The sequence below is a fragment of the Mastigoproctus giganteus genome, chromosome 5 (genome assembly GCF_048544385.1).
Source record: "Mastigoproctus giganteus isolate SK-2022 chromosome 5, ASM4854438v1, whole genome shotgun sequence".
In the NCBI taxonomy this organism is placed as follows: Eukaryota; Metazoa; Arthropoda; class Arachnida; order Uropygi; family Thelyphonidae; genus Mastigoproctus; species Mastigoproctus giganteus.
In genome coordinates this window covers 146,482,872-146,510,768 of record NC_143579.1, presented here as the reverse complement: position 1 = coordinate 146,510,768, position 27,897 = coordinate 146,482,872, and the positions used below count along the sequence as shown (strand labels likewise).

Below are 27,897 nucleotides of genomic sequence, written 5' to 3'. Positions count from 1 at the left end.
TCATCATCTCACATGAGCAATTACTTTATGAGTTGGAACAGGTCAGAATCACAGGGAAAATCCTTTGATGGATAGCAGGATGGCTTCAGGGAAGGAGGCAGAGGGTTGTGATAAATGGTTATTCCTCAGATTGGGTTAACGTAAGAAGTGAAGTTCCCCAAGGATCAGTATTGGGACCATTGTTAGTTTTGATTTTCTTAAATGACATCAATGAAGGGATGGAGGGCGTGATGTCTAAATTTGAAGATGATGTAAAGGTCTGTAGAGTAGTTAATGATCACCGCCAAGCAGAGCTTCTTTAGAGTGACCTAAATACACTTTGGGGATGGTCAGAAAAGTGGCAGCTATTCTTTAATTCAGAAAAATGCAAGGTCTTGCACCTGTGGAACAGTAACTCCAAAATAACTTATACACTTGGTGCAGTTGAACTACAGTCAGTAGTGGAAGAAAGGGATTTGGGAGTTACGATATAGTCAGACATGAAGTTCTCCAAGAATTGTAGACAGGTTGCAAGGAAGGCCCACGCTGTCCCATTGATGGTTTATCGAACATTTGTTAGTAGAGATAAGGATGTCATAATCCCATTATATAAGGCTATTATATATTGCTCTAAACTTGACTAGTGTCCAGATTAATGCTTCAGTGATGTCTGTGCACCTCACTGACTCAATCCAGTTAGATCACACTTGGAACATTGTGTTCAAGTATGGAGACTGCACCTGAAAAAGATATCAAGCTTCTTGAAAGGGTCCAAAGACTTCGAATATGTGGGTTGCACAGCTTGGAAACTAGACACCTTAGTGGAGACTTGATTGAGGTGTTTAAGGCTCTGAGAGGCAAAAGTAAAATGAATGAGGATGAAATTTTCATGGTTATAAAAGATATTAGAACTACGCACCATAAATTCAAGTTACATGGGTGGTAGAGGCTGACAGTTTGGGGAAATTTAAAAGTCAGCTGGATAGTTACCTATGGGAAGAGGGAGATGCATAGTTAGTTTATTCCATTTCTTTTATTATTTATTAATTTTATTATTATTATTATTTTATTTATTTATTATTATTATTATATATATTTTTTTGGTTGGTGCAGAATGAGCCTTAGGCTTCCTTGCATCATATGGCCATTACTAATACCTACACCATTCTCTTTTGATGTGTGTGTTCACTTTACTGACTCAATCCAGTTCACCCTCAGGTAATCCATTTTTATTTGTTCATTTCTTACTTCCCCATTCCAAAGTGTTTATGTTGAAGCAAAGGAATGCACTTGTCTTTGCAGTTTGCTTTTAAATTGAAATCAACTCTGCCAATGAAATCAAAAGTGATGCCTACATGGGCTTGCCCAACAAACCAATATAGACATCAGTATTTTTAGCCATGATGGGAAAGTCTGTACAATTCTCATTTGGCTGCCAACTGACCCTTTGGTATTTGAATTGAAAGAGCTGCCTAAGTCAGCTAAACATGATGGTTGACATGTTGTCTAATAACTTAAACAAATCCTTCCATCATGGCATGCTGTGCTCTCAACCTGTGACTTCTTCCTTAAGACCTGGGGTAAGGCTACCACACAACATTGTATTTTCTGGCAATCCTTTGCAACACATCAATTAACATATTCTGACTTCCTGCCCGTCTATATAGATGGCCCAAAGTCAGAATCATAAGCCGGATCAGCATCAAAAATACCACACAGAAAATCTTTTAGAGAAAGTGATATCCAGCCAGATTTCACAAGAAAGCACCATATATATATATATATATACAGTGGATTCTGGTTATTTGAGACACATCGGGACTAGTGCACTTTGGCCCGATTAAGCAGCTGCCCCAGCTATGCGAAGTTTCACGTAAATAGTTAAAAATACAGTGGACCCCAGCTTTCTGATTCACTGTATGATCAAATCACATTACGATGGACTCACCATAGTAAAATACTGTTCACTAAACAATATGTAGTAAACGCCGGTCATTGTGATCACGTTTGTGAATTGAATTTTAATTCTATTAAACTGCAATTCTAATAAGCGAAAATCAGAGATATATTATCCACAGGCTCTAAAAGTAAAGATATATTAAACACAAATTTACACTTTATTCCTTTACCAATTAAAAAAATAAACGATACGTGAAAATCTGAAGGATATTTTCCACAGATCAGCAAAATAAAAATAAATTTATGCTTACGTTCATAGCTTAATTAATATGTACTGTAATATGTACATACTAACTAGTTGATATTTCTATTCACTGACATTTGAGGGTGGGACATTAAAATTTAAAACAGTAAGAAAAGATAACAAAGAACACGGCATGCACAAATTTCAACTAACACGATATGTGCAAGTTAGAATGGAGTAACAAGCTACAAAGCTTAAAAAATTGGAACGAAGAGAATATTCTGAAAATTTATTTATGTTTTTTATATGATTGAAAATTTCATGGAAGGGGAAACATGTTTCACCTTAATAACGTAAAAACCCAGAGAATTCCAGCTATCGGTATTATTGCTAATGCAATAAGATCGAAATTTACTTCCAGTTTATAATAGATTGCACTAACAGAAAAGCCTAATAAACCGAAAACTGCTAATTGTTTTTATTGTTTTATGGTCGTGACCTCCAGAAATCCAACCGGACCACATGGTATGGTCAGAGACAATTGTAGGGCAGTCTCCTGCCCCAGTTAAACGGCATGTTTCTCAATTAAGCGAAGAAAACCCTGGCTATTTTCTTGATTAGGTTCTGTTGTTTAAGATTTGTCCCAAATAAACAGCTGCTTCGATTAATTGGTGGCCCAAATAACCGGAATCCACTCTGTGTGTGTGTGTGTGTGTGTGTGTGTGTGTGTGTGTGTGTGTGTGTGTGTGTGTGTGTGTGTGTGTGTGTGTGTGTGTGCACACATAGGCAGATAGATAAGATAAGTGTATGAGTGCCGATCTGACCAGTGTGGCTACAATGGAGAAAATTAAAAGTGCCTGAAAAATAAAAGCAGATTACCTAAAAAAATTATATAAATAAAATTAAATGAAAATATATAAATGGTATTTAATGCTGTAGATTTTAACTACATCATCATCAAGAGCCAGCAGCCAAAACCAAAGAAAACACAGCAATTAGCAAGGCCTCTGTTTCTGTTATGATGTAGATGTGGCAGACAGGAAAAGTGAGAAAACTTATACATTGTAGCTGACCTGGCAGAGACCAAAAATAAAAAGAAATAAAAGACAAAACCAAAATAATACTAAAATAAATAACAATTAAAATGCAAAATTAAGCTAAAATTAAAACCGATTGATTCCAATTAAAGGAAAAATTAAAACCAATTGATTCCAGTTAAACAAAAGATTAGTGAATAGCAAACAGCCCTAATTGAATTTTGATAAAGAAAGCGAAATATCAGGATATGACAACTTACTGTTGAACTGAGTGAAGCGAACATAACAGGGCTGGAACGGAGACCAAAGAAGTAAGCCTATAGTTCCCAGCAAATTTATAACAGCTAAGGTAACCCGAAGTATGGGGGGAGGAAGCTGTGAATTGATCAAAGTGAACTGTACACGTATATGGTCCTCCATCGAGATAGGGCATAATGGTGAGTCTATTCATTTTATTTATAATTTAATTGGTCCAGTATTGTAGTTGGTTTTTGTTTCATTTCTAAGTGATATTTCAGACAGTTTAGACCAGATGCTAGTCAGACAGTAGTATTAAATTTCATATAAATTGGCATATTCAAAAATATTTGTGATTTGATATATTTTGGCCCTTTTTAAATTATTTTTTTGTAAGTTTCCTTGTCTAATATCCTCTACTTCATTCCCCCCCCCTTTTGTTTCGTTTTACATGTATGTTTAGTTAATTTTCACACCACTGGTTTGCCATGCTATTGACGTTCAATTTAATTTGTATTTGAATTTCAATTCATTTTAAATTAATCAATTCAATTTAAATTAATCCATAAAATTAATTTTATTTTATTAATTTTTCGTTTCTTAATTTTCATCTTATTTTAATTAGTTAATTTTTCAAATTACACACACACAAAAACACACAATATACAGCCACTCTCCAACTTATGTAAGGATTGAGTCTCGGAACTCTATGTAAGTCTGAAATTCCCTAAATTCTTATGCAGCACTCGCAAATTTGATTGAAGAAAAAAGAAATGTTCGATGAATGTATAAATAGAATTATTTATTCAAATTTTTTATTTCATGTGCACGAAAAATTACAGAAGCATACAAAATTACAAAAATTTCAAAATTATTTCCAGATCCTGATGCAGCAGCATACTGTCATTACTAATATTAACAACCCTGCCAACCTTTGAACGATCTGAAAACTTTGACATTAAGCTTGATATATTTTTATCAATATCATTGATAAACATACAAAAGAACAATGGGCCCAATAATATTGATTCTTCTTCCTAGCCTCTAAAGTTAATCTTCATACTACTTTATTGTGCTCTTCAAGATGTCCAGCAAGCTCTATAATTCTTCATTATTAACAATTAATATCTAGTCATCAGCAAATCTGCATAACTGCATTGTAATATAAGTTTAAGGTTATAATTTTGTACAGAAATGGAAATTTTATTGAAATTGAATTGAATTGAATTGAAATTGAATTGAAATTGCTAATGGGAGTGCTGATGTTTGTGAAGCAAAGAGGTATGGCACATGATATTGCCAAGGGGGATGTCTTTGTGTGTACGCGATGTAAGGAGTGTGAGGAAATCAAACGACAAGACAGCGTTATTATGGGCCTATATGAGAGTTTGAAGGACAGGGTGGATGCCCTCTAAGGATGTAAATTGAGGGGACCATCAATTTCTCTGCTCCCCACATCAATGCCACAGCTTGCACTTGAATGACACAGAACACAGCAGCAACCTCCAAGGCAGAATGCGCTGGTCCCACAGTAACTAGTAGTTGTCGGTGACTCTGTTGTCAGTGAAACAGGTAACATATTGTGTAAAAAGGATAGGTGGAACAGACAGACCAGGGTATGTCTGCCACGGGCAAAGGTTGATGTTGTAGAGCAGATATCATCTTTTAAGGGCACAAAAGGTGATATTGTTGTACATGTTGGCACTAATGATATTAAGAGTAAGAGACCAGAAGAATTACTTAAAAAGTACAGGTCACTGTTGAAAAAAAGCAGTGAATTAGGATTGAATTTGAATGTGTCTGCAATTCTGCCCAGACACGATAGGAGGGAGTATATAATGAGGGCCTTCTTGATCAATTCGGCCCTGGACAGATTGTGCAAGGCCCAAGGGGTAGAATTTTTCTCAGCCTGGTCTGTGCTTGCCAACAGGAGAGATTGCTTCTACAGGGATGGGATATACTTAAATAGAAAGGGTGCAAGAATATTTGCTGATGCTATCAAGGCAGTGTTAGGTGGGTCGTAAAACTGCTAGCTTCAGGGGATACACGGACTAATAGATTAACAGTAGTCGCTGGCAGAGGTGAAAGTGATTCTTGCACTGATTCTATTGGAATGAGCAGCAACCTGAAAAACAAGATGCAGGGGATTTCAGAGACTGCTGGGAGTCATTGCGATACAAGTAAACACATGGGTTGTGTTAGGGTAGCTAAGAATAGGAACAGATGCATGTATACTTGCGTGTACACCAATATTAGGAGTTTGGTAAATAAATTTGATGAATTTGAGGTGGTGGTCAAAACATCAAAGGCAGATATTGTTGGGATATCAGAGATGTGGTGTCACACAGATATAAGGAATGCAGAACTGGAATTTGGGGAGTACAATGTGTACAGAAAGGACAGACAGGATAGGAAGTGAGGAGAGGTTATTATGCTATTAGTTAAGAAACACACAAAATCCAAGGAGCTACAGCCAGTTGACATTGCTGGAAAGTGCCCTGTCGAGTCAGGCTGGTGTAACATAAGCACTGGGAAATCAAAATTGAGAGTAGCAGTGTGTTTATAGGACTAATGACTATGATGAGTATAATAAAAAACTGTACAGGGAAATAGAGTGGGCCAGTAAATCACGCTGCGTTATAATGGGGGATTTTAATTATTTCCTGGATATTGACTGGAATTTGTGGGTTGGTCACTCACACACTAGCAAGGCTTTTGCGGATTTATTGGATGATTGTTTTCTACATCAGCATGTTCGGGAGGCAAATAGAGGGAGTAATACTCTTGATTTGATTATCAGTAGTGAGTCTTCATCCATTAAAAATCTGCAGATAAAGGAACCACTAGGTGGAGTCATCACAGAGTGCTCAAGTGGAATTTACTCAAAGAGGTAATTACCATCAAGGATAAAGGGAAGGGTTTTTGCTTTCGTAAAGATGACTACGGAGGTCTGAGACAGTATTTAAATTCTATAGGTGTGACCAACTGATGATGTTACCAACAGCATATTCAAAATGGGAAGCATTCAAAGAATTAAAGTTGTACAGATGGGCTGAGAAGTGGCAACTGAAGTTTAATATTAATAAATGCAACGTACTGCGTATGGGTAGCAGTAACTCCAGAGAAATGTGCCAACTGGGTGGTTTTACATTCCGGATAATGGCGAATGAAAGAGATCTGGGGATAATTATGAAATCAGATATGAAGTTTTCTGAGTAGTACAGAGAGGTTGCCAGAGTAGATCATGGGGTATTGTCAATGAAAAAGGAATTTTGCTAGCAGGAATAAGGAGGTGATTACTCCTTGTATAAGGCAATAGTGGCCACACCTTGAGTACTATGCACAGGTCTGGAAGCCACACTTTAGGAAGGATGTAGAATTGTTAGAACGAGTACAGAGAAGGGCAACAAGACTGGTTAGAGGGAGCCAAGGAGTGCTCTTATGAAGAAAGACTTAAGTTCTGCAAATTGCAGCATCTGGAGACTAAGAACCTGTGAAGTGATCTGATTGAGGTGTATAAGGTATTGAATGGTTTGAGTAGACTCAATGCTGATGAGATTCTTCCTCTTGCTCAGATTAAAACCTGAGGGGCCAGAAACTGAAATTGAGGAAAGACAGTTGTCAAATAGATGTGTGGAAATTTGCCTTTAGCTAGTGGGTGGTTAATTGCAGGAACGTCCATCTGTCGTTATGGAAGTTGATAGCTTAAATAAAGTCAAGGAAGAAGTGGACAAACTTTTGGAGCGAAAGGATGAGTGAATTGGGAAGGGTTTTTTTTTTTTTTTTTTGCTGATGCTGTATAAGCTTGCTTTCTTGCATCATATGCTTCTACTAATGCTAATATAATATGGAATAACATTGGAACAAGTCGACAGATACAGATACTTGGAAAGCATAATGCCAGAAAATCGAAAAACTCTGGAAGAAATAAAAACAAGAATTGCAATGTGCATAATCTTGGAGAGAATATAGGCTTAGTGGTTTGCGATAAAAATATTATGTTATTATTATTAGCCATATGGTGCAAGGAAGCCTGAGGCTTATGCTGCATTAGCCAAAAAAAAAAAAAATTTCTGAATTACCCAGAGAGAGAAGTAAGAAGTAGAAGGGAATCACCAAGAAAGAGAAGAATGATGATATCCATCTCAGGACCCTAGGTGTGCCAAGCCCATACTCACCAGATGTGAGCCCCTGGGATCATTTTGAAAGGGGTTCGCAAGTCAAAAAAAGGTTGGGAACTTCCGCAGTACACGAATGATGTTTTCATTAAAGTATACTAATTTCCTGGAGGAAATTAGTATACTGCACTCTGTTTCCATGTAAGTTAACACCAGAAGGGTAAAGGGCTTCACACAATAATGATATAATGTATATTAATACATTCCAGTATTAATGTATAAATCATTGTATTTTTTTTTTTTTTTATGTGAACCCCAAACACGAGAGGTATTAGAACCTAGTACCGTGCTTGGCTTGGAGGTTGAGAAGACTAAAGAAGATATTTGTTGACATTGGACTTGAACTTCTGTAGATTGTAATTTTCAGGAAATACGTATGAAGGAAGGTTGTTCCAGAAAACGGCAGTTGAATGAATAAATGAGGAAGATGAAAAGTTGGTTCTGCGGGTTTGAAGTTAGACAGTAAATGGATGTTGGCTGGTGGTGGCACGTGTTCAGAGTGTTTTGAAAGAGAGAGCGAGAATTATAGAAGCCAATTCGGAAGAACAGTGCCCATAGAAGTATCTGTAGAAGAGGCATGCAGCAGAAACACTACGTCTATGAGAAAGCGAGTGGAGAGACTCTGTTAGAGATGAATCATTAATTAACCTAACTGCCCTCTTCTGAATGGAATCAATAAGCCTGAGAGAGGTTTTGGGGGCACCACCCCAGATGTGGGAACAATATTCCATGGCAGGGCGGATTTGCAATTTATACAGAGTGAGCAGCTGTTTGGAAGAAAAGTAACGCCGAGAGCAAAACAGAAAACCAAATTTTTTAGATGCAGAGGAAGCAATATTTGTAATGTGCTTGTGCCAAGAGAGATTAGAAGTCAGGGTAATCCCCAAAAGAGATATATCATTTTGCCTAGAAATCGGAGTGTCACTAAAGATAAGCATAGGAGCAGAAGAATCCTTTTTGCGAGATATAAGACAAGACTGAGTTTTAGAAGGGTTGAAATCAACTAAGTTGTCTTTGCCCCACTGGAGAATTACCTGAAGATCGGCATTTAAGGAATTAGTAGCAGATTTACGAGAAGTTGAAGCTGATTGAGCAGGACAAGGTTTCTCAAAATGGAAAGTTGAATGCAATCTGCTATCATCGGCAAAACTATGGATAGAATTGCCAGTAAATGGAAGAAGGTCATTAATATAGAAGAGGAAAAGAGTGGGGGAAAGAACTGAACCTTGGGGGACACCAGCATTAGTGGAGAAGTTAGAAGACAGAGAGCCATCTACCATCACCCTCAGTGAGCAATCAGAGAGAAAACTGGATAACCAATTACTAAAAACAGTTGGCAAACCATAATATGGAAGCTTGTTTAGAAGACCTTTATGCCAAACACGATCAAAAGCCTTTGAGATGTCAAGAGCAACTACTTGTGTTTCACCGAACTTTTCTATTGAATTAGTCCATAAATGGGTAACATAAGCCAGAATATCACCAGTGGATCGGCACTGACGGAATCCATACTGGCGATCGTTGATCAGACAGAAGGTTTCTAGGTAGTTTAAGAGTTGGTGGTTAATTGATTTCTCCATTACTTTAGAAAAAGTAGAAGTAATTGCAATGGGACGATAATTGGATGGGAGGGATTTGTCACCCTTTTTAGGAAGTGGCTGGATATGAGCAAATTTCCAAGCAGAAGGAAAAACACCTTTGGAATAAGAAAGTGAAAAAAGGCGGCACAGAATAGGAGTAAGTTCAGGAGCACATGTTTTGAGAACAAGTGGAGAAATGCCATCAGGACCTGGAGCTTTCTTAGCATCAAGATTCATCAAAATCCTTCTGATATCCTTTTGAAGGAAGACCACAGGAGGCATTGAATGGAGCGTGTTGGGAATGGTGGGAGGTGTTTTACCAAGATCATTAATACATGAGCTGGAAGAAAAATGGGATGCTAGCAGGTCAGCTTTATCCTTGGCTGAAGTGACAACAGAACCATCTGGTTTGGACAGAGGTGGGAGCAGAGAGGGGCAAAAGTTGCGGCCAATAGCTTTGGCAAGAGACCAGAATGCTCGGCTACCATTAGGGCAAGAAGCAAGTTTTGTACTCTTAGCCTGTTCAAACTCTAGTTTGGACTGATTAATAACTGCTTTACAATTGTTGCGAGCTTTGGTGTAGGCAGAAAATGAAACTGAAGAATTAGAAACAAGCCAATTACGATATGCAACATTCTTCTCTTGAACAGCCTTAGCACATTTATTGAAAACCAAGGTTTAGATAAAGGACGAGATTTTAAAGTAGAGTGTAGGATAAAGGATTCCATTCCTGCAAGAATAATTTCACTGACACGATCTGAGCAAACGTTGACATCAAAAGTTTTGAAACAGTAATCCGACCAAGGAAAAGATTATTAATTATAGAGTTAATTATTAATTATTAATTATATAGAAAAGAGTATTAATTATTAATCTTATTAATTAAAACAATATATTAATATGCTCCTCTCATCCATAGGATATTGCAATTATTTTATTGTCAATATAACAAAAATTTAAATTTATATTAAAAAAAACCAAATTAAAAGCAGTCTCTCCTGTTAACAAGCACAGACCAGGCTGAAAAAAATCCTACCCCTTGAGCCTTGCACAATCTTTCCATGGCCGAATTGATCGACAGGGCTCTCATCATATACTCCTCCTATCGTGTCTGGGCAGAATTGCAGACACTTTCAAATTCAACCCTAATTCACGGCTTTTTGTTTGCAGATGATACGAAGGTTGGCAGGGTTGTTAATGAAAGTACGCTGCTGCAACATAATCTAGAAAAGTTGAGCAGTTTCACTGAGTGGTGGAAAATTTTTGTACTACACTGACAGTGGTAGAGAAGAAAAAGGACCTGGGGGTAATTTTGCAGGCAGATAAGAAGTTTTCTGAACAGTGCAGACGGTCTGAAAGAGTAGCTCATGGTGTCTTGTTAACGATATACAGGAATTTTTCTAGCAGGGATAAGGAGGTGATTATCCCCTTGTATAAGGCAATGATCAAGCCACACCTTGAGTACTGTATACAGGTCTGGAGGCCTCATTTTAAGAAGGATGTAGAGCTGTTGGAACGAGTACAGAGAAGGACAACAAGATTAGTGAATGGAACAAAGGGTTGCTCTTAGGAAGAAAGGCTTAAGTTTTGCAAATTACAGTGTCTGGAGATTAGGCACCTGCGAGGTGATATGATTGAGGTGTATAAAGCCTTGAATGGTTTGAGCATGCTGAAAGCTGATGGGATTCTTCCTCTTGCTCAGAGTAATCACCTGAGAGGGCATAAATTCAAATTGAGGAAAGACAGATGTAGGATAGATGTGGGGAAGTTTGCCTTTAGCCAGCGGGTGGTTTATTGCCGGAATAAATGTCATCTGTCGTTGTAGAAGTTGATAGCTTAAATAGATTGAAGGCAGAACTTGACAATCATTTGGATCGAGTGGATGGGTGAAATAAGGTTTTTTTTTTTTTTTTTTTGTCTTATGCTATATAAGCTTTTTTTCTTGCATCATGTGCCTTTGCTAATCCACCCTGTGTGCTTTTTTATGTTCATCTTCAACAGTTTCACTTCTACTTTGCTCTCAGTGATTAAAGAATAATTTAGCTCACTTGCAGAGTTTAATACACTGCAAGTGAGCTAAATTATTTGCATTCCTCTCCCTGAATAACTCCTCCTTTTTTATATGTAGATGTAAAATACCCATTCAGTTTGCTAGCTTCCTGAGCAGGATCATCAACAGTTGAACCATCGTTATCAAGTGATCCGATCTAATTTATTCTATTCCTTCAAGAATTTACATAAGTAACAAACTCTTTTTGCTATATTTCCTTGCATCCTTTGCCAAAGATTTTTCATAACCTGCCTTTGCCTGCCTAATGTCGTTTGTGTAACATCCTTCACATTCAACCCTTAGTAAATACATCTGATTATAATATCATTCCATTGTACAAATGTACGTTCTTCCTTTGCTTGCTATATTTACAATAGTGAAGTGGATGGAACATTACCGCCCTCTTGGTGAAGTTGAATTATCCAATTTATGTTTCCCAAATCTTTAAATCAGTTAAGCTTTATTCTTTTTTTAATCTCTTGGTGAAGTTGAATTATCCAGTTTATGTTTCCTAAATCTTAAAATTGGTTAAGCTTTATTCTTTTGTAATCTATCCATGTTAATAGGTCTGAATATTCCTTCCTTATGAAATTAGAAGATTAAATTGGTTTATAATTCATATTAACCTACCTCTGATTTATAAACTTATTAATATATATATAAACATATATAAACATATTAATATAAACTATGTTAATCATCCTGCATGTTCTTTAAGCCTTTACCTGTTTTCTTATTCGCAATATATATATTAGCAGCAAGCTTATTAATCTTCTGTAGCAAATTAACTGTCACTTTATTACAACGGATTAAAATACCATATAAAAATTTCATATAAAACAGTGCAGTTCATAATCCATATGATTTGCATTAATTCGTCTTTGCATACCTGAATCTGTAGTTTGATTCAAGTCCATCCTTCAGCTTAACATTTCATTGATTAAATAAATAGCAAGCAAGGAAATAGATAACTTAAATTATCCATTTAATTACTGCAAGAAGCATATTTGGGGTATATGCAACTTACTACAATGAATTTCACAGTAAGCTTTCTTTTCATTCAAAAAAAAAAAAAAAGTAAGAAATAAACATGCATTTGTGAACCAAAAATTTTCTTACCATCAATTTTTTTAGTTTAATAGTTTAAGCGATTTGCATTCCTGAACACCTTGGAACTGATTCGGGAATACTTTCCTGAAGCAACCTTGGAGAAACTGGTATTTGTTTTTACCAGTTTCACCTTTTATTATTATTTTTTTTAAAATATTTTTTCACCCCAAATTGTATTACATATATTTCTGTGCTTCTTTTTTGTAGTTCATTCTCCTGAATTATTAATGAAGTCATTAGGTGGGCTGAAAAAAAAGGTAGTCAAAGGATTTCAAGTCCGTCCTGTGAGTGCCCTGTTCCGGACTTTATTTTTTTATGTTACTCTTCATGAAGAAATACTTAAAGATGATATATACAAGTAAGATACTTCAAAATATATTTATTTACTTGTATGAAATTTTAAAAATAAAATATGTATAATACATTGAGTTTTGTGAAGGTATGGCATATCTTCAGTTTGTACTTATCATTGAGCAAATTAAGTTTGTTACTAAGTGCATGAATCTCATGTCGTGGGGGTACAATGTTCCAGAAATATTTTGCCTTAAATTTGTTAAGTTTTAAACATCTATTCCCTAAAGCATTATGTGTATTGTAGATATTTCCCATCAAAAGGTAATTGGTAACATCTTCTCCACTGACGAGAACTCAAAAAAGATTGAAACTGCAGTATAGAGAATGGCAGATGTTATAAATAAATATATATACACCGATAAGCCAAAACATTATGACCAGCGAGTCGTTATGCAAATAGAAGCAACTGAGGTTAACTACGGCATGTGTGTGGGGGTCAGGACACCGCATAAAAACACCTGATACTGAGCTCCGTTAATTTCATGGGAAAGGCAACAGACTTAAGTGAGTTTGACAAAGGGCAAATTGTAATAGCCAGAGAACTGGGCCAGAGCACATCCATGGCTCATCAATACTCGAAGTGAGCGAAGGCTCTCCCGGATGGTACGTGGCAAGAGAAGGGCGACTGTGGCGCAGTTCTATTCTTCTATTCTTCACCAGTAATTGGAATGCTGGTGATGGGAGTAATTTTTCACAACACATCGAACCCTGTTGAAAATGGGGCTGCATAGCCGCAGGCAGTTCCGGATGCCCATGCTAACCACCGTTCACCGGTGACATCGCCTACAATGGGCACGTGAGCATCAAAACTGGACCTTGATTGATTGGAAGAAGGTTGTCTGGTCCGGTTAATCACGTTTCCTGTTGCACCATGTGGATGGCTGGGTATGTGTGCATCATTTACCTGTGGAAGTGATGGTGCCTGGATGCACCATGGGATGAAACAAGCCAGTGGCTGTGGTGTCACGCTTTGGGCAATGTTCTGCTGGGATGCCATGTCACACCGCCCAGATTGTTCTGAGACTGGCTCGCAGAACGTGAGGAAGACTTCCAGCTATTGCCCTGGCCTCCAAATTCCCCAGACATCAATCCCATTGAGCATCTGTGGTTTGTGTTGGAACAGCAACTCTGATCTGCGTTGCCTCAACCACAGACCTTACAGGAATTAAAGGATCTGCTGGTTACGTGTTGGTACCAGATACCACAAGACACATTTAGAAATCATGTAGCATCCATGCCTCGCTGGGTATGAGCTGTTTTGTCTGCGCGTGGAGGACCAACATCATATCAGGTAGGTGGCCATAAGACTTCAGTTATAGCTCGTACACAGCATGGTTTTGTTAAGGGGAAGTCTTGCCTGACCAATTTGATTGAATACTATGATTCAGTCACAAAAGAACTGGATGCAGGTAATAACTTTGATATTATATACTTTTAGCATTAGCATTAGCATTAGTAGAGGCATTTGATGCAAGAAAGCAAGCTTATGCAGCATCAGCCAAAAAAAAAAAAAAAAAAAACCACTTCCACTTCACCCCTCTGTTCGTTCAAAATACCTGTCCAGCTGAGCCTTAAACTTATTTAGGCTATCAACCTCCACCACAAGGGATGGAAGTCTGTTCCACCAACCAACCACTCGCTGGCTAAAGGCAAATTTCCGCACGTCTATCCTACATCTGTCTTTCCTCAATTTGAATTTATGCCCTCTCAGGTGATTATTCTGAGCTAGAGGAAGAATCCCATCAGCATTGAGCATGCTTAAACCATTCAAGGCTTTATACACCTCTATCAGATCACCTCGCTGGTGCCTAGTCTCCAGACACTGTAATTTGCAAAACTTAAGCCTTTCTTCGTAAGAGCACCCCTTTGTTCCATTCACTAATCTTGTTGCCCTTCTCTGTACTCGTTCCAGCAGCTCTACATCCTTCTTGAAATGAGGCCTCCAGACCTGTATACAGTACTCTAGGTGTGGCCTGACCATCGCCTTATACAATGGAATAATCACCTCCTTATCCCTGCTGGAAAAATTCCTGTATATCATTGACAATACTCCATGAGCTACTCTTGCAGCCCGTCTGCACTGCTCAGGGAACTTCATATCTGCCTGCACAACCACCCCCAAGTCCCTTTCATTCTCTACCACTGTCAGTGTTGTACCATAGAGTTGATACGTTGCTCTGGGGTTGCTGTTTCCCATGTGTAGTACTTTACATTTGTCAATGTTAAACTTCATTTGCCACCTGGCCCCGGGTGCCAAGCGTTCCGTGGCCAAGCGATTTGTAGTGCATTTCTAAAAGCGATTTCTGCAAAGAGTATTTGAGCAAACAGATTCTATTTTTGTTTCAAAAACCGTTTTCTTGATTTCTTTGTATATCCAAGTAGCACTTTCACTCTACAAGAAGTAGGGAAAGGCCCAGAAAGGGAATCCACCTTTCTGTTTTTTTTTCTATAAATACTAATTACTAACCCAACCGCTTGGTCACCTCGTGGCACTGCTCCTGCCTCCCCGTGGCGGGGCCGGTAACCTGGGTGGAAAAGATAATCCCCCAGGGCCAAAAGGAGCCATCATGGATTCTACAAATTTTCCACCCTTAGAGCCTTCAAGCTCAAGACCAGAATATGGTAACGAAGACAAGGAAAATAGCCAACCCAAAAGGCTTCGAACAGAAACACACTGTTCAGATATTCCCAATTTTTTGGTGATGCACTCTCTGTCTACCCAGCCTGTGGGTAAGTTATCTCCGTTCGTGATTCAAAGACATCTAGAATCTATTGCAGGATCACCAAAAATGGTAAAGCGACTCCAATCCGGAGATCTCCTGATTGAAACAGCCACCACAAAACATTCGGAGTGGCTATTAAAGACAACGACATTTGGTGGGTTGCCAGTATCTGTTACTCCCCACAATACCTTAAATTCATCAAAGGGTGTCATCACAGAATGGGACTTAATTACTGTGTCTGAGGAAGAATTAGTACAAGAACTTAGCAACCAAAAGGTAATCAGCGCTAAAAGAATAATGACAAAAAAAGATGGAAATCTCATTCCAACTCGTTCCATCATTTTAACTTTTAGTACTCCTGATTTGCCATCCTCAGTAAAAGCTGGATATTTAAACTGCCGAATTCGTCCATACATCCCAAATCCTCTTCGCTGTTTTAAATGCCAGAAATATGGCCATTCACAGCAGGCATGCAGAGGTGACGCCATCTGCCCTATTTGTGGAGCAAAGGATCATACGCAGGCAGATTGTCCAGCCGCAATTCCCATCTGCCCCAACTGCAAAGGCAATCACCCCGCATTTTCTAAAACATGTGAAATGTGGAAAACAGGTAGGAATATCCAAAAATATAAAGTAGAACACAAAGTCACATATCCTGAGGCACGCAGACAAATAATGCTGACCATGCCAAGTCCATCTTATGCCTCTCGAACCCGAAGTTTTCATACAACTGCAATTCAAACAGATGTGTCGATACCGCCCAACGTCTCGCTAGCTAATTGGGTTAAAGCAACCATATCAACCACAGGAAAAGAAAATTCTAAAACGAAAACCAGCAATGCCACCAACACCCCAATTAGTATCCCAAATGATACTGAGACAGTCTCAAATGACACAGAAAAATTCCCAATTGAGACTCGGACAGTTCTGCATAACAAAGAAAAACTTAAAACTGCTAAAGATAAGAATAAACCTGAATCATCAGCCAGTAGTATGGAAGTAGATGTAAACCCAGATCATGAAGAACCCATACTAGAACTTCATGCAAATGACACGATGGATACTGGACGCCCTACTTTCCCGAAAAAAGACCGAAAAAAATCCTCTTCAAACAAAAAACAGTCAGATGATTCATCCTCAACTAAACCAAAATGAACCACAACATCTTACAATGGAATTGCAGAGGCTTTCGTTCCAACACAGACGATATTCAATACCTAATTAACCAATATTCTCCGGTTGCCTTTTGTTTACAGGAAACGTACCTAACCACACAAATTTCTCCTTCGATAAAGAACTATTGGATTTATCGAAGAGATCGAAATACTGCTAACGCTGCCCATGGTGGTGTGGCAATACTAGTAAATTCAAAGATCCCATCTAAACATATCCCACTCCAAACTGAAATAGAAGCTGTTGCTGTTCGTATAACTCTCCATGGTACAGTAACACTAGTCTCAGTCTATCTACCACCAAACTGTACTTGCTCTTTAAAAGATCTCGAAGACCTCTTTATACAGATACCTCCACCTTTCTGTATATTAGGGGACTTTAACGGGCACCACCCATTATGGGGCTCTACTAAATTGGATAGACGAGGTAGACTAATTGAAAGTTTTTTGGAGGCACTAAATCTCACTGTACTCAATACAGGTGCACCGACACACGTACAGCTCCCAGCAGGACACACCTCAGCAATAGATCTCTCAATTTGTTCACCAGTACTAGCCCCAACCATAGAGTGGTATGTAATAAACGATCCCATGGGCAGTGACCATTTTCCAATAGTATGCAACTTTCTGAAAGCAAAGACTCCTTCATTTCAACCCAGCAGAAAGTGGAAATTTGTCCGAGCAGACTGGGCAAAATTTCAGTCATCAATTGACCTTGATGAGGAAAAAATCCGCCTCCAGCATATTGATGATGTGACAGAATACATCACGTCGCATCTTCTAAATGTGGCTAAAGACACGATACCACTATCAAATCCGCCGGGCCGAAAGCACTATAATTACTGGTGGAATGACAAATGCACCACAGCAAAGAGAGCAAAAAATAAAGCCTGGAATTTGTTTCGGCAGTGCCCAAGCACAGTCAATCTCATTAATTATAAGAAATTAAGGGCAAAAGCACGCTTTATACAAAAGCAAGCAAAGAAAGAATCCTGGACCCGGTTTGCATCCACTTTTCACAGAAATACTGATCCCAAAATAATTTGGAAAAGAATTAGACAGCTGTCTGGTAAGTTTCCTACCATACCTTCTCCAATCCTCTCCTGGAATGGGCAAGATATATCTAATCCTGTAGATATAGCCAATGCTTTGGGCAATATTTTTGCAGAAATCTCAGCAACATCAGCATATACTAGCTCATTCCAAAGAATTAAAAACACTAAAGAAAAGCATGGTATTAATTTTGAAACTTCAAACCTTCTCCCATATAATAAACCTCTGCAATATTCTGAACTATTACATGTCATTAGAACAGCCCGCAATGGTGCTGCTGGACCAGATGGGATTTATTATGTCATGTTACAACATCTTAATGACAAAGCTTTGCGCCTCCTCCTAGTCTTTTACAATCGTATATTTTTAGAAAATGTTTTTCCAGTTTCTTGGCATCACTCTACAGTTTTGGCATTCCTAAAACCTGGAAAAGATCCATCCAACCCATATAGCTATAGACCCATATCTCTCTCAAGCTGCCTCAGTAAAATCCTTGAGAAAATTATCCACAGAAGACTCATCTGGATCATCGAGTCGGAAGAGCTAATGAGCGGTAGTCAATATGGCTTTCGTCAAAACAGGTCATGCTTAGACCTTATGGTCAAGGCTGAATTTGCCATCCGTAATGCTTTTGTCAAACATGAACATCTAGTAATGGTTTCAATAGACATAGAGAAGGCATTTGATACCACCTGGAGGCATGGTATACTTAGTGATCTGTACTTTCTCGGACTACGTGGCAACCTTCCTGTGTTTATTAAGAACTTTCTACATACTAGATCATTTCAAGTTCGATACCAACATGCCCTCTCTTCAACTTTCATTCAAGAAGAAGGTGTTCCACAGGGATCAGTATTGAGTGCCACTCTTTTTGCTATTAGAATTGATTCCATCACCAAACAGCTTCCAAACACAATTGAGACATATCTATATGCAGATGACCTTTCCATCTCCTGCCATTCCCAAAACATGAGATCTATTGAAAGACAGCTTCAAATTTCACTAAATAAAATACAACAATGGGCCAGCCTCAACGGCTACCGACTCTCTCAGCAGAAAACAACTGCAATTCATTTTTGCAGACAACGAAAACTTCATCCGGATCCTGAACTTCAAATTTCCAATGTCTCCATCCCAATCGCTACTAACATCAGATTTCTAGGATTAATCCTTGACCACAAATTAAATTTTCTAGATCATATTAAAAATGTACGGACTTCCTGTCTGAAAAAGATAAACATACTCAGAGCGTTATCTGCCCGAACGTGGGGTGCAGATCGTACCTCCCTGCTTCGGTTGTACAAGGCATTAATCAGATCCCGTCTCGATTATGGTGCTCCAATCTATGATTCTGCCAGAAAGAGTGCATTACGCTGGCTTGATCCTATTCAACACAGTGCTTTGAGAATTGCAATTGGTGCGTTCAGAACGTCGCCAGCACATAGTCTCTACATAGAAGCTCACGAGCCCCCACTAACTTTACGCAGGAAAACACTGTTGTTGAAATATGCTGTCAAGATACAAAGTTGTGCCTCTCATCCCGTTCAGTCATACCTTTTAAACCCACCATTAGAAAACCTATACAGAAACAAACCCAGCATAGTTAAACCAGTTGGTCTTCGCCTTCTTGAAGTGGTGCAGGTTTGGAATATTTCCATCCGGAAAGTACAGCAGATACCAACCTTTGCTCAACCACCATGGGCTCCTCCTCCTCTTCCAACATGTGACACTTACCTCTGCCAATGGAGAAAGAATACTTTGCAAGCAACAAACTTCAAACAAATTCATGATTATCACATTCAAAGATATATTGATTTCTACCAAATTTATACAGATGGCTCTAAATCTAATTCAAATGTTGGAGCAGCTGCAGTGTTTCCAAATGCAGTTGTATCAGTATCCCTTCCATCAGATTTTAGTATATTTTCTGCTGAATTGTATGCAATAAAACTTGCTTTAGAAAATCTCTGTTCCGACTGTTCTTTAAAATCTGTTATTTATACTGATTCCCTCAGCTCAATCATGTCACTAAGTAATTGCGAAGATAAAGTTCACCCTGTTCTAGATGAAATCAGAAGCTTGTTACTACAAATCAAAAAACGTCAACAACGGGTTGCTTTTTGTTGGATACCCGCCCATTCCGGTATTTTAGGCAATGAACTGGCTGATAAAGCTGCAAAAAATCCAACTACCTTTGATTTAACCAATATCCCTGTTCCAGCATCAGATTGTGTACTAACCGTTCATGCTGCTTGCCTATCACAATGGACAGCACTCTGGCACTCTCAGACTAATAATAAACTCTTTCAGTTTAAACAAGATCCGAAAATTTGGCGTTCCAGTGTTCGTACATCGAGACGAGAAGAAGTAGTCCTTTCAAGGGCAAGAATAGGTCATACTCATCTGACACATCTTTATTTACTCACAGGAGGTGATCCACCACAGTGTACACATTGCTCTAACATCTTGACTGTTAGACATATTCTAATTGACTGCCCCTACTATAAACAACACAGAGCTACATCCTTGATCTCACTGATAAATAATAGTAAACCAATAACTCTTGAAAATCTCATTGGTGATAAAGCAAATATTTCTGAATTTTTTGACTTCCTCAAGCAAACTGGACTTTTTAATAATTTCTGATTTAAAATTTTCTTTTGATTTTATGGAAATTCCTCATCTCCTAAAATAATAAGTGAATAGGCACATTATAGCCATAGATGCTTATGTGCCATTAAGCCTCCATAACAACAACAACAACAACAATTTGCCACCTCTCAGCCCATCTGCTCAACCTTTCCAGATCCTGTTGCAGAAGCATAGTGTCAGTAGTGTCCTTGACAACCCTGCCAACCTTTGTATCGTCTGCAAACTTGGACATTAATCCCGATATACCATCATCAATATCATTTATAAATACAGAAAACAATAATGGACCCAACACTGAGCCCTGAGGGACTCCACTAATAACATCAGTCCACGATGAGCAGTGTCCATTGATTACCACTCTCTGTCTTCTCCCCCTCAACCACCCCTTTATCCATAGCAGCAATTTGCCCCCAATGTCACACTGCTCCAATTTGTGTAGCAGTCTTCCATGTGCAACAGTATCAAAAGCCTTTCTAAGATCCAAGTATATAATATCAAAGTTATTCCCTGCATCCAGTTCTTTTGTGACTGCATCATAGTATCCAATCAAGTTGGTCAGGCAAGACTTCCCCTTAACAAAACCATGCTGTGTCTGAGCTATAACTGAAGTCTTGTCTAAATGATCCTGCAGTGCGTCTTTAACCAGTGCCTCCATTAATTTTCCTGGAACAGAAGTCAAGCTCACAGGTCTATAATTACTTGTGTCAGCCTTTGATCCTCCTTTGTGAATTGGGGTCACATTTGCACATTTCCAGTCTATGGGTACCTCCCCTGAGTCCAAGGAAGCTCTCATAATTATGGCTAAGGGTTTGCTTACTTCCTTTGCTGCCTCCTTTAATATAACTGGATAGATCCCATCCACCCCGGGTGCCTTTCTTGTGTTTATCTTCAACAGTTTCTCCTCCACTTTACTCCCAGTTATTTCAAGATTCTGTAACTTACTGCTAGAGTTGAATACACCTCTGGCATTCCCCTCGCTGAATAACTCCTCATGTGTGAATGTCGATGCAAAATATTCATTTAGTTTGTTAGCCACCTGAGCAGGATCATCAACACTTGACCCATCAATATCAAGTGGACCAATCTGATTCATCCCTTTCCTTCTAGAGTTTACATAAGTAAAGAACTCTTTGCTGTTTTTCTTTGCATCCCTTGCCAAGGATTTCTCGTAATCTGCCTTCGCCTGCCTAACCTCCTTTGTAACTTGGTTGCATATCAACTTGTATCTATCATAGGCTTCTGTGTCATGTGTTAATTTGTAAGTATCCCATGCATTTTTCTTCTCTGCCATATGCCTCATTAGTTCATCTGACATCCATTTTGGCCTAAACCTTGAACAATATTTCTTAGTTGGTATGTAAAGCCTAGTAGCTTCCAAGATAAGTTCTTTGAATGCTTCCCATTTGAATTTGCTGTTGGTAACATCATCAGTTGGTCCCACTGTATAGAATTTAAATACTGTCTCAGTCCATCGTAGTCGCCTTTACGGAAGCAATAACCCTTCCCTTTACCCCTAATGGTAGTTACCTTCTTTGAGTAAATCCCACTTCAGCACACTGTGATCACTGCCACCTAGTGGTTCGTTTATCTGCAGATTCTTAATGCATGAAGAATCACTGCTGATAATCAAATCAAGAGTATTACTCCCTCTAGTTGCCTCCCGAACATGCTGATGTAGAAACAATCATCCAATAAATCCACAAAAGCCCTGCTAGTGTGTGAGTATCCAGCCCCCAAATTCCAGTCAATATCTGGGAAATTAAAATCTCCCATTATAAGACACTCTGATTTACTGGCCCACTCTATTTCCCTGTACAGTTCCTATTATACTCATCAGAGTCATTAGGCCTATAGCACACTCCTACTCTCAATTTTGATCTCCCAATGCTTATGTCACACCAAACTGACTCCACACTGCACTGTCCAGCGATGTTGACTGGCTTCACTTCCTTGGTTTTTATGTGTTTCTTAACTAATAGCATAACACCTCCCCCCTTCCTATCCTGTCTATCCTTTCTGTAGACGTTGTACTCCCCAAATTGCAGTTCCGCATCCCTTATATCTGTGTGACACCACGTCTCTGATATCCCAACAATATCTGCCTTCGATGTTTTGAGCAATACCTCAAATTCATCAAATTTATTTACTAAACTCCTAACATTGGTGTACACGCAAGTATACCTGCACCTGTTTCTATTCTTAGCTACCCTAACACAACCCATGTGTTTACTTGTACCACAATGGCTCCCAGCAGTCTCTGAAATACCATGCATCTTGTTTTTCAGGCTTCTGCTCATTCTAATAGAAGCAGTGCAAGAATCTCTTTCACCTCTGCCAGTGGCTACTGTCAATCTATTGGTCTTTGTCTCCCCCCAAGCTAGCAGTTTTCCGACCCACCTAACACTGCCTCGATAGCATCAGCAAATATTCTTGCACCCTTTCTATTTAAGTGTATCCCATCCCTGTAGAAGCAATCTCTCCTGTTAACAAGTACAGTCCAGGCTGAAAAAAATTCTACCCTTTGAGCCTTGCACAATCTTCCAGGGTCCGAATTGATCGACAAGGCTCTCATCATATACTCGCCTCCTATCGTGTCTGGGCAGAATTGCAGACACTTTCAAATTCAACCCTAATTCTCGGCTTTTGTTCAACAGTGACCTGTACTTGTTAAGTAATTCTGCCGGTCTCCTACTCTTAATATTATTAGTGCCAACGTGTACAACTATATCACCTTTTGTGCCCTTAAAAGATGATATTCGCTCTACAACGTCATCAACCTTTGCCCTGGCAGACATACCCTGGTCCTGTTCCACCTATCTTTTTTACAAAGCATGTTCCCCGTTTCCCTGACAATAGAGTCACCAACAACTACTAGTTCCTTCGGGACCAGCGCATTCTGCCTTGGGGTTGTCTCTGTGTCACGCGATGCCCAAGTGCAAGCTCTGGCGTTGATGTGGGCAGCTGAGAGCTTGATGGGCCCCTCAATTTAGTTCTTCGAGGGCATCCACCCTGTCCTTCAAGCTCTCATATAGGCCCAAAAGAACGCCGAGTTGTTGCCTGATATCGTTACACTCCTTGCATCGCGCACACACAAAGACATCCCCCTTGGCAGTATCAAGTCCCGTACCCGATTGCTCTGCAAACATCAAGCAAACAGTGCATTTTATAAGGCTGTGAGTCAGAGGACAACTGCCCCCCTCAGTTCTGCTCTGAGCCACAGCACTTCCATTAGCTTGACCCTTTTGCTTTGCTGCTCTGGTCTGAGTCATGATTCTATTAATTTATTAATTAATTATGTTATGTTATTAATTATATTACGTTTGTAATCTAAGTCGTTATATGTATTTATTTAAATGTACAATTTAACTGCTAACGAAGTTCAACTAACGCTATCTAGTACGGTATATAACCTACGGTATATCTAGTACGGTATCACAATGGCGGGAAAGTTAATAACGGTAGCGGTAGTTACGAACACGTGGAAACCCTTACCGATACTTTTACAAGGCCGAGTAAAGAATAAATACACCAAATTAATCAAAAAATCACAAAATAATGTTATACTACTAAATTTAAATCAAAAGTTTTAGAAAAACAATAATTTCAAATCAATAAATAAGAAAAATCCACTTAGCGGCTTGGAACACGACCGTCACTAGTGCCTCGTCAGCAGACTCTACTTGGATCTTAGAAAGGCTTTTGATACTGTTGCAGATGGTAGACTGCTGCACAAATTGGAGCATTGTGGCATTGGAGGCAAATTGCTGCTATGGATAAAGGAGTGGTTGAGGTGGAGAAGACAGAGAGTGGTAATTAATGGACACTGCTCATCGTGGACTAATGTTATTAGTGGAGTAGTGGAGTCCCTCAGGGTTCAGTATTGGGTCCTTTATTGTTTTCTGTATTTATAAATGATATCGATGATGGTATATCAAGCTTAATGTCCAAGTTTGCAGATGATACGAAGGTTGGCAGGGTTGTCAGGGACACTACTGACACTATGCTGCTGCAACAGGATCTGGAAAGGTTGAGCAGATGGGCTGAGAGGTGGCAAATGAAGTTTAACATTGACAAATGTAAAGTACTACATATGGGAAACAGCAACCCCAGAGCAACGTATCAAATCTGTGGTACTACACTGACAGTGGTAGAGAATGAAAGGGACCTGGGGGTGGTTGTGCAGGCAGATATGAAGTTCTCTGAGCAGTGCAGACTGGCTGCAAGAGTAGCTCATGGTGTATTGTCAATTATATATAGGAATTTTTCTAGCAGGGATAAGGAGGTGATTATCCCCTTGTATAAGGCAATGGTCAGGCCACACCTAGAGTACTGTATACAGGCCTGGAGGCCTCATTTCAAGAAGGATGTAGAGCTGCTGGAACGAGTACAGAGAAGGGCAACAAGATTAGTGAACGGAACAAAGGGGTGCTCTTACGAAGAAAGGCTTAAGTTTTGCGAATTACAGTGTCTGGAGACTAGGCACCAGTGAGGTGATCTGATAGAGGTGTACAAAGCCTTGAATGGTTTGAGCATGCTCAATGCTGATGGGATTCTTCCTCTTGCTCAGAATAATCACCTGAGAGGGCATAAATTCAAATTGAGGAAAGACAGATGTAGGATAGATGTGCGGAAATTTGCCTTTAGCCAGCGGGTGGTTGGTAGGTGGAACAGACTTCCATCCCTTGTCGTGGAAGTTGATAGCCTAAATAAGTTTAAGGCTCAGCTGGACAGGTATTTCGAATGAACAGAGGGGTGAAGTGGAAGTGGTTATTTTTTATTTATTTATTTTACTTTATTTTTTTTTTTGGCTGATGCTGCATAAGCTTGCTTGCTTGCATCAAATGCCTCTACTAATGCTAATGCTTTGGCTCATCGGTGTACTTCTCCTTTGAAGTAGTGCATTTTATTTAAAGTGCATAGTGCAATATGAAGGCAACTCGTGATTAAGTGTGTTCACAATATGAGTGATGCACTCAGCAATATCTTGATGCTACCAAAAACTGAGGCATTATCCGTTGTTTTATGGTTCCTCTAACATGTTCTTTTGCCTGTAATTTAGTGATCTTGAGTGTTAACAAATGAAATATATTCTAAATGCTGTAAAGTTACTTCACTCTTTAGACTACATTCCTTGTATGTGTTGTTTGGCAGCATATACAGTGGCAAACAAAAAAACTGGATCTCTTGTGAATTTTGCAAATAATGTGTTTTGTGCTGCATTTTGGGTTGCAGAAATGTTCTGCAGCCCACAATCCAGAAATGGGATTTATATCTCTGTGAATGAAATCCAATAAAAAGACTCCACCTGACATACCTAACTGCCATAAATATCTTCCCAATGGGTAAAATGTGTAATTAATGGAAATATGAGAAATCATGCAAGTGGCAATCATGACAACCAAACATACGTTTTATTGCATTTACTTGTACAAACTGAATGACAAGTTAGCATAATAGTATTATGTACTGTGAATCAGCAAAAGAAGTCCTCAGTATTTTTTTTGTTCCTCCTCGAGCTGAAAAATACAGCCTTGCAACGATTGGCATAGAGTTAATAAACTTCTGGATATACAGTTGTCCAATTTCATGGTACAATGCACTTACAATGCTCTCCTGCAGCTGAATCCTACTCGTTGCTTCTTCTGAGCAATTTTAGACGACATTATGCACCAGCAATTTTCAATAAGGTTCAAATCTAGACTGCTGCCAGTCCAGTCCAAGACTGTAATGTCAGCATTTATGAGGTATGACTGCACCTTAGGGAGAAAAACGAGTGAAAACATTGTATAAGTATGTTTTAAGTCTCATGAGACAAGGCGCCTTCGTAGCCAGGTGGGAAGGAGCAGCAGTGCGTAGTACACACTTCTTGATTAGACCGGGGTTCGAGTCCGTCACCACCGAATACGGAGGATGCAGAAAGGTCAGGGAATGACCACCGCATATCCCGGAGCAATATGGCCTTAGTTGCTAATGCTCCTAAAAATCAAATAACAAACAAACAACATCATGAGACAAGAAGATGAATTCATCATTAAATCTAAATAGCATAAAAATTACCAATTTTGTTGTGTGGCAAGGTGCTGAGTACTGTTGAAAAATTCAGTTTTGGTCATCTGTGTGGTGATCCCTAATAACGGGTTTCAGGCGCTTTCCAAGATAGTGGTGTAGATTTCTGCATTCACCATTCTGTTAATAAACTTAATTCGCCCCACCCCTTTGCTTGTTATGCATTCATCAGACCCTCTGACCGGCAGGGAACTTTACAGTTGGTGTTATTCAGTCAGGATAGTATGCCTCTGATTTTGTCTTCTGACATATCGCTTCCCATCCGAGCCATTCAGGTGAATTCCGATTCGTCAGAAAAGATGACGGTATCTCATTGCTCTTTGTCCATGAAACATATGTTTTAGCCTAAGCAACTTGCTTCTTCCTCATTTGTTGGGTCAACAAAGCTTCTTCTTCTTGGCCGATAGGCATGCAGACCACACTCCGAAAGCCGTCTTTGGATAGTTCGTGCACTTGTTTCAACACCAGAGGCCATCTGAAGTCTAGTTTTAGATCAGGAACACTAGCATGACAATTATGAAGGCATAGCCATTTCAAATATCGATCTTGGGAAGGCATAGTCACTCTCTTACGGCCTGCCTGATCCAGGTCTTCTCTTCACATCACCGGTTTCATGCTTTAATTTCAGCACCCGGGATACTATTTTTTTCTTGGTGTCAGCTGAACATATGGAGCCATGCTTATACCTCTGCAAAACAGGATATTATTGAGCGTGTTTACCCTTCCAACACAGTATTTATAGAAACGTCTGATGCGATACCTTGCAATTACTGTCTGATGCAATAGAAGCATTATCTAATGCAATACCTTTGCTTTGCGACAGACAAAATGACTGCAATCAAACAATATCATATACATTTCATTACAAATGTTACTTTTTTTAATGTGATGCAGTTTTTTTGTCCACCACTGTACATAAAGGCTCAAATGGGCAGCTTATCTCCACATTTGCAGCATGCTTTTAACTGTAAAAAAAAAGTAGGATGGTTTAAAAGGAGAAGTAATTATTTCTTGAGGATGTTCCCCATAAAAAAAAGTAATAATAATAAAGTTGAAATCTGTTTTGGATTTAAAGTTTGAGTATGTAATATTGTGAAAGTTCTTTCCTCTGTTTGCTTTAGTTATATTTATATTACTGTAACTGTATCTTTCATATCATTTGTAATGTAATTATTTGGTATTGCCTATAGTCTATTTAGCACATTAACTCTTTGAGCAGTACATATACATTTTTGATTTGTATGCTTGATAAGTGTGAATTTTTAGTATTAGTATTGGCAAATGATGCAAGGTAGAAAGCTTATGCAGCATCAGCCAAAAAAAAATAAATGTATAAAAAAAAAAAAAAAAAAAAAAAACAAGTTACTAATGTGTGCAGAGTGTTTATGGATCAGGCACAGTGAATAGCAATAATTCTTGATTATTCGCCAAAATAAAGTGTAAAAACCAGTTATTTTATGTGCAAAAATGGTTCATTTCCTTTCTGCCACATTGCCCATTCATTCCTCCATGGTAACAAAAAACATAATATCCATGAACATACAGTATAGTAGTAGTAATGGA

General features: G+C 38.8%; 1 protein-coding gene across 1 annotated transcript in view; it reads left to right on the top strand.

Moving 5' to 3' along the window:
* Positions 1–27,897, top strand: part of LOC150085750 (AP-5 complex subunit beta-1-like) — an 842,186-nt gene that overhangs the window by 320,578 nt on the left and 493,711 nt on the right. The window contains exon 11 of the mRNA XM_090374678.1: positions 12,522–12,672. Within this exon, the coding sequence (XP_090230804.1) occupies positions 12,522–12,672 (151 nt within the window). The remainder of the gene's footprint in view (positions 1–12,521; positions 12,673–27,897) is intronic.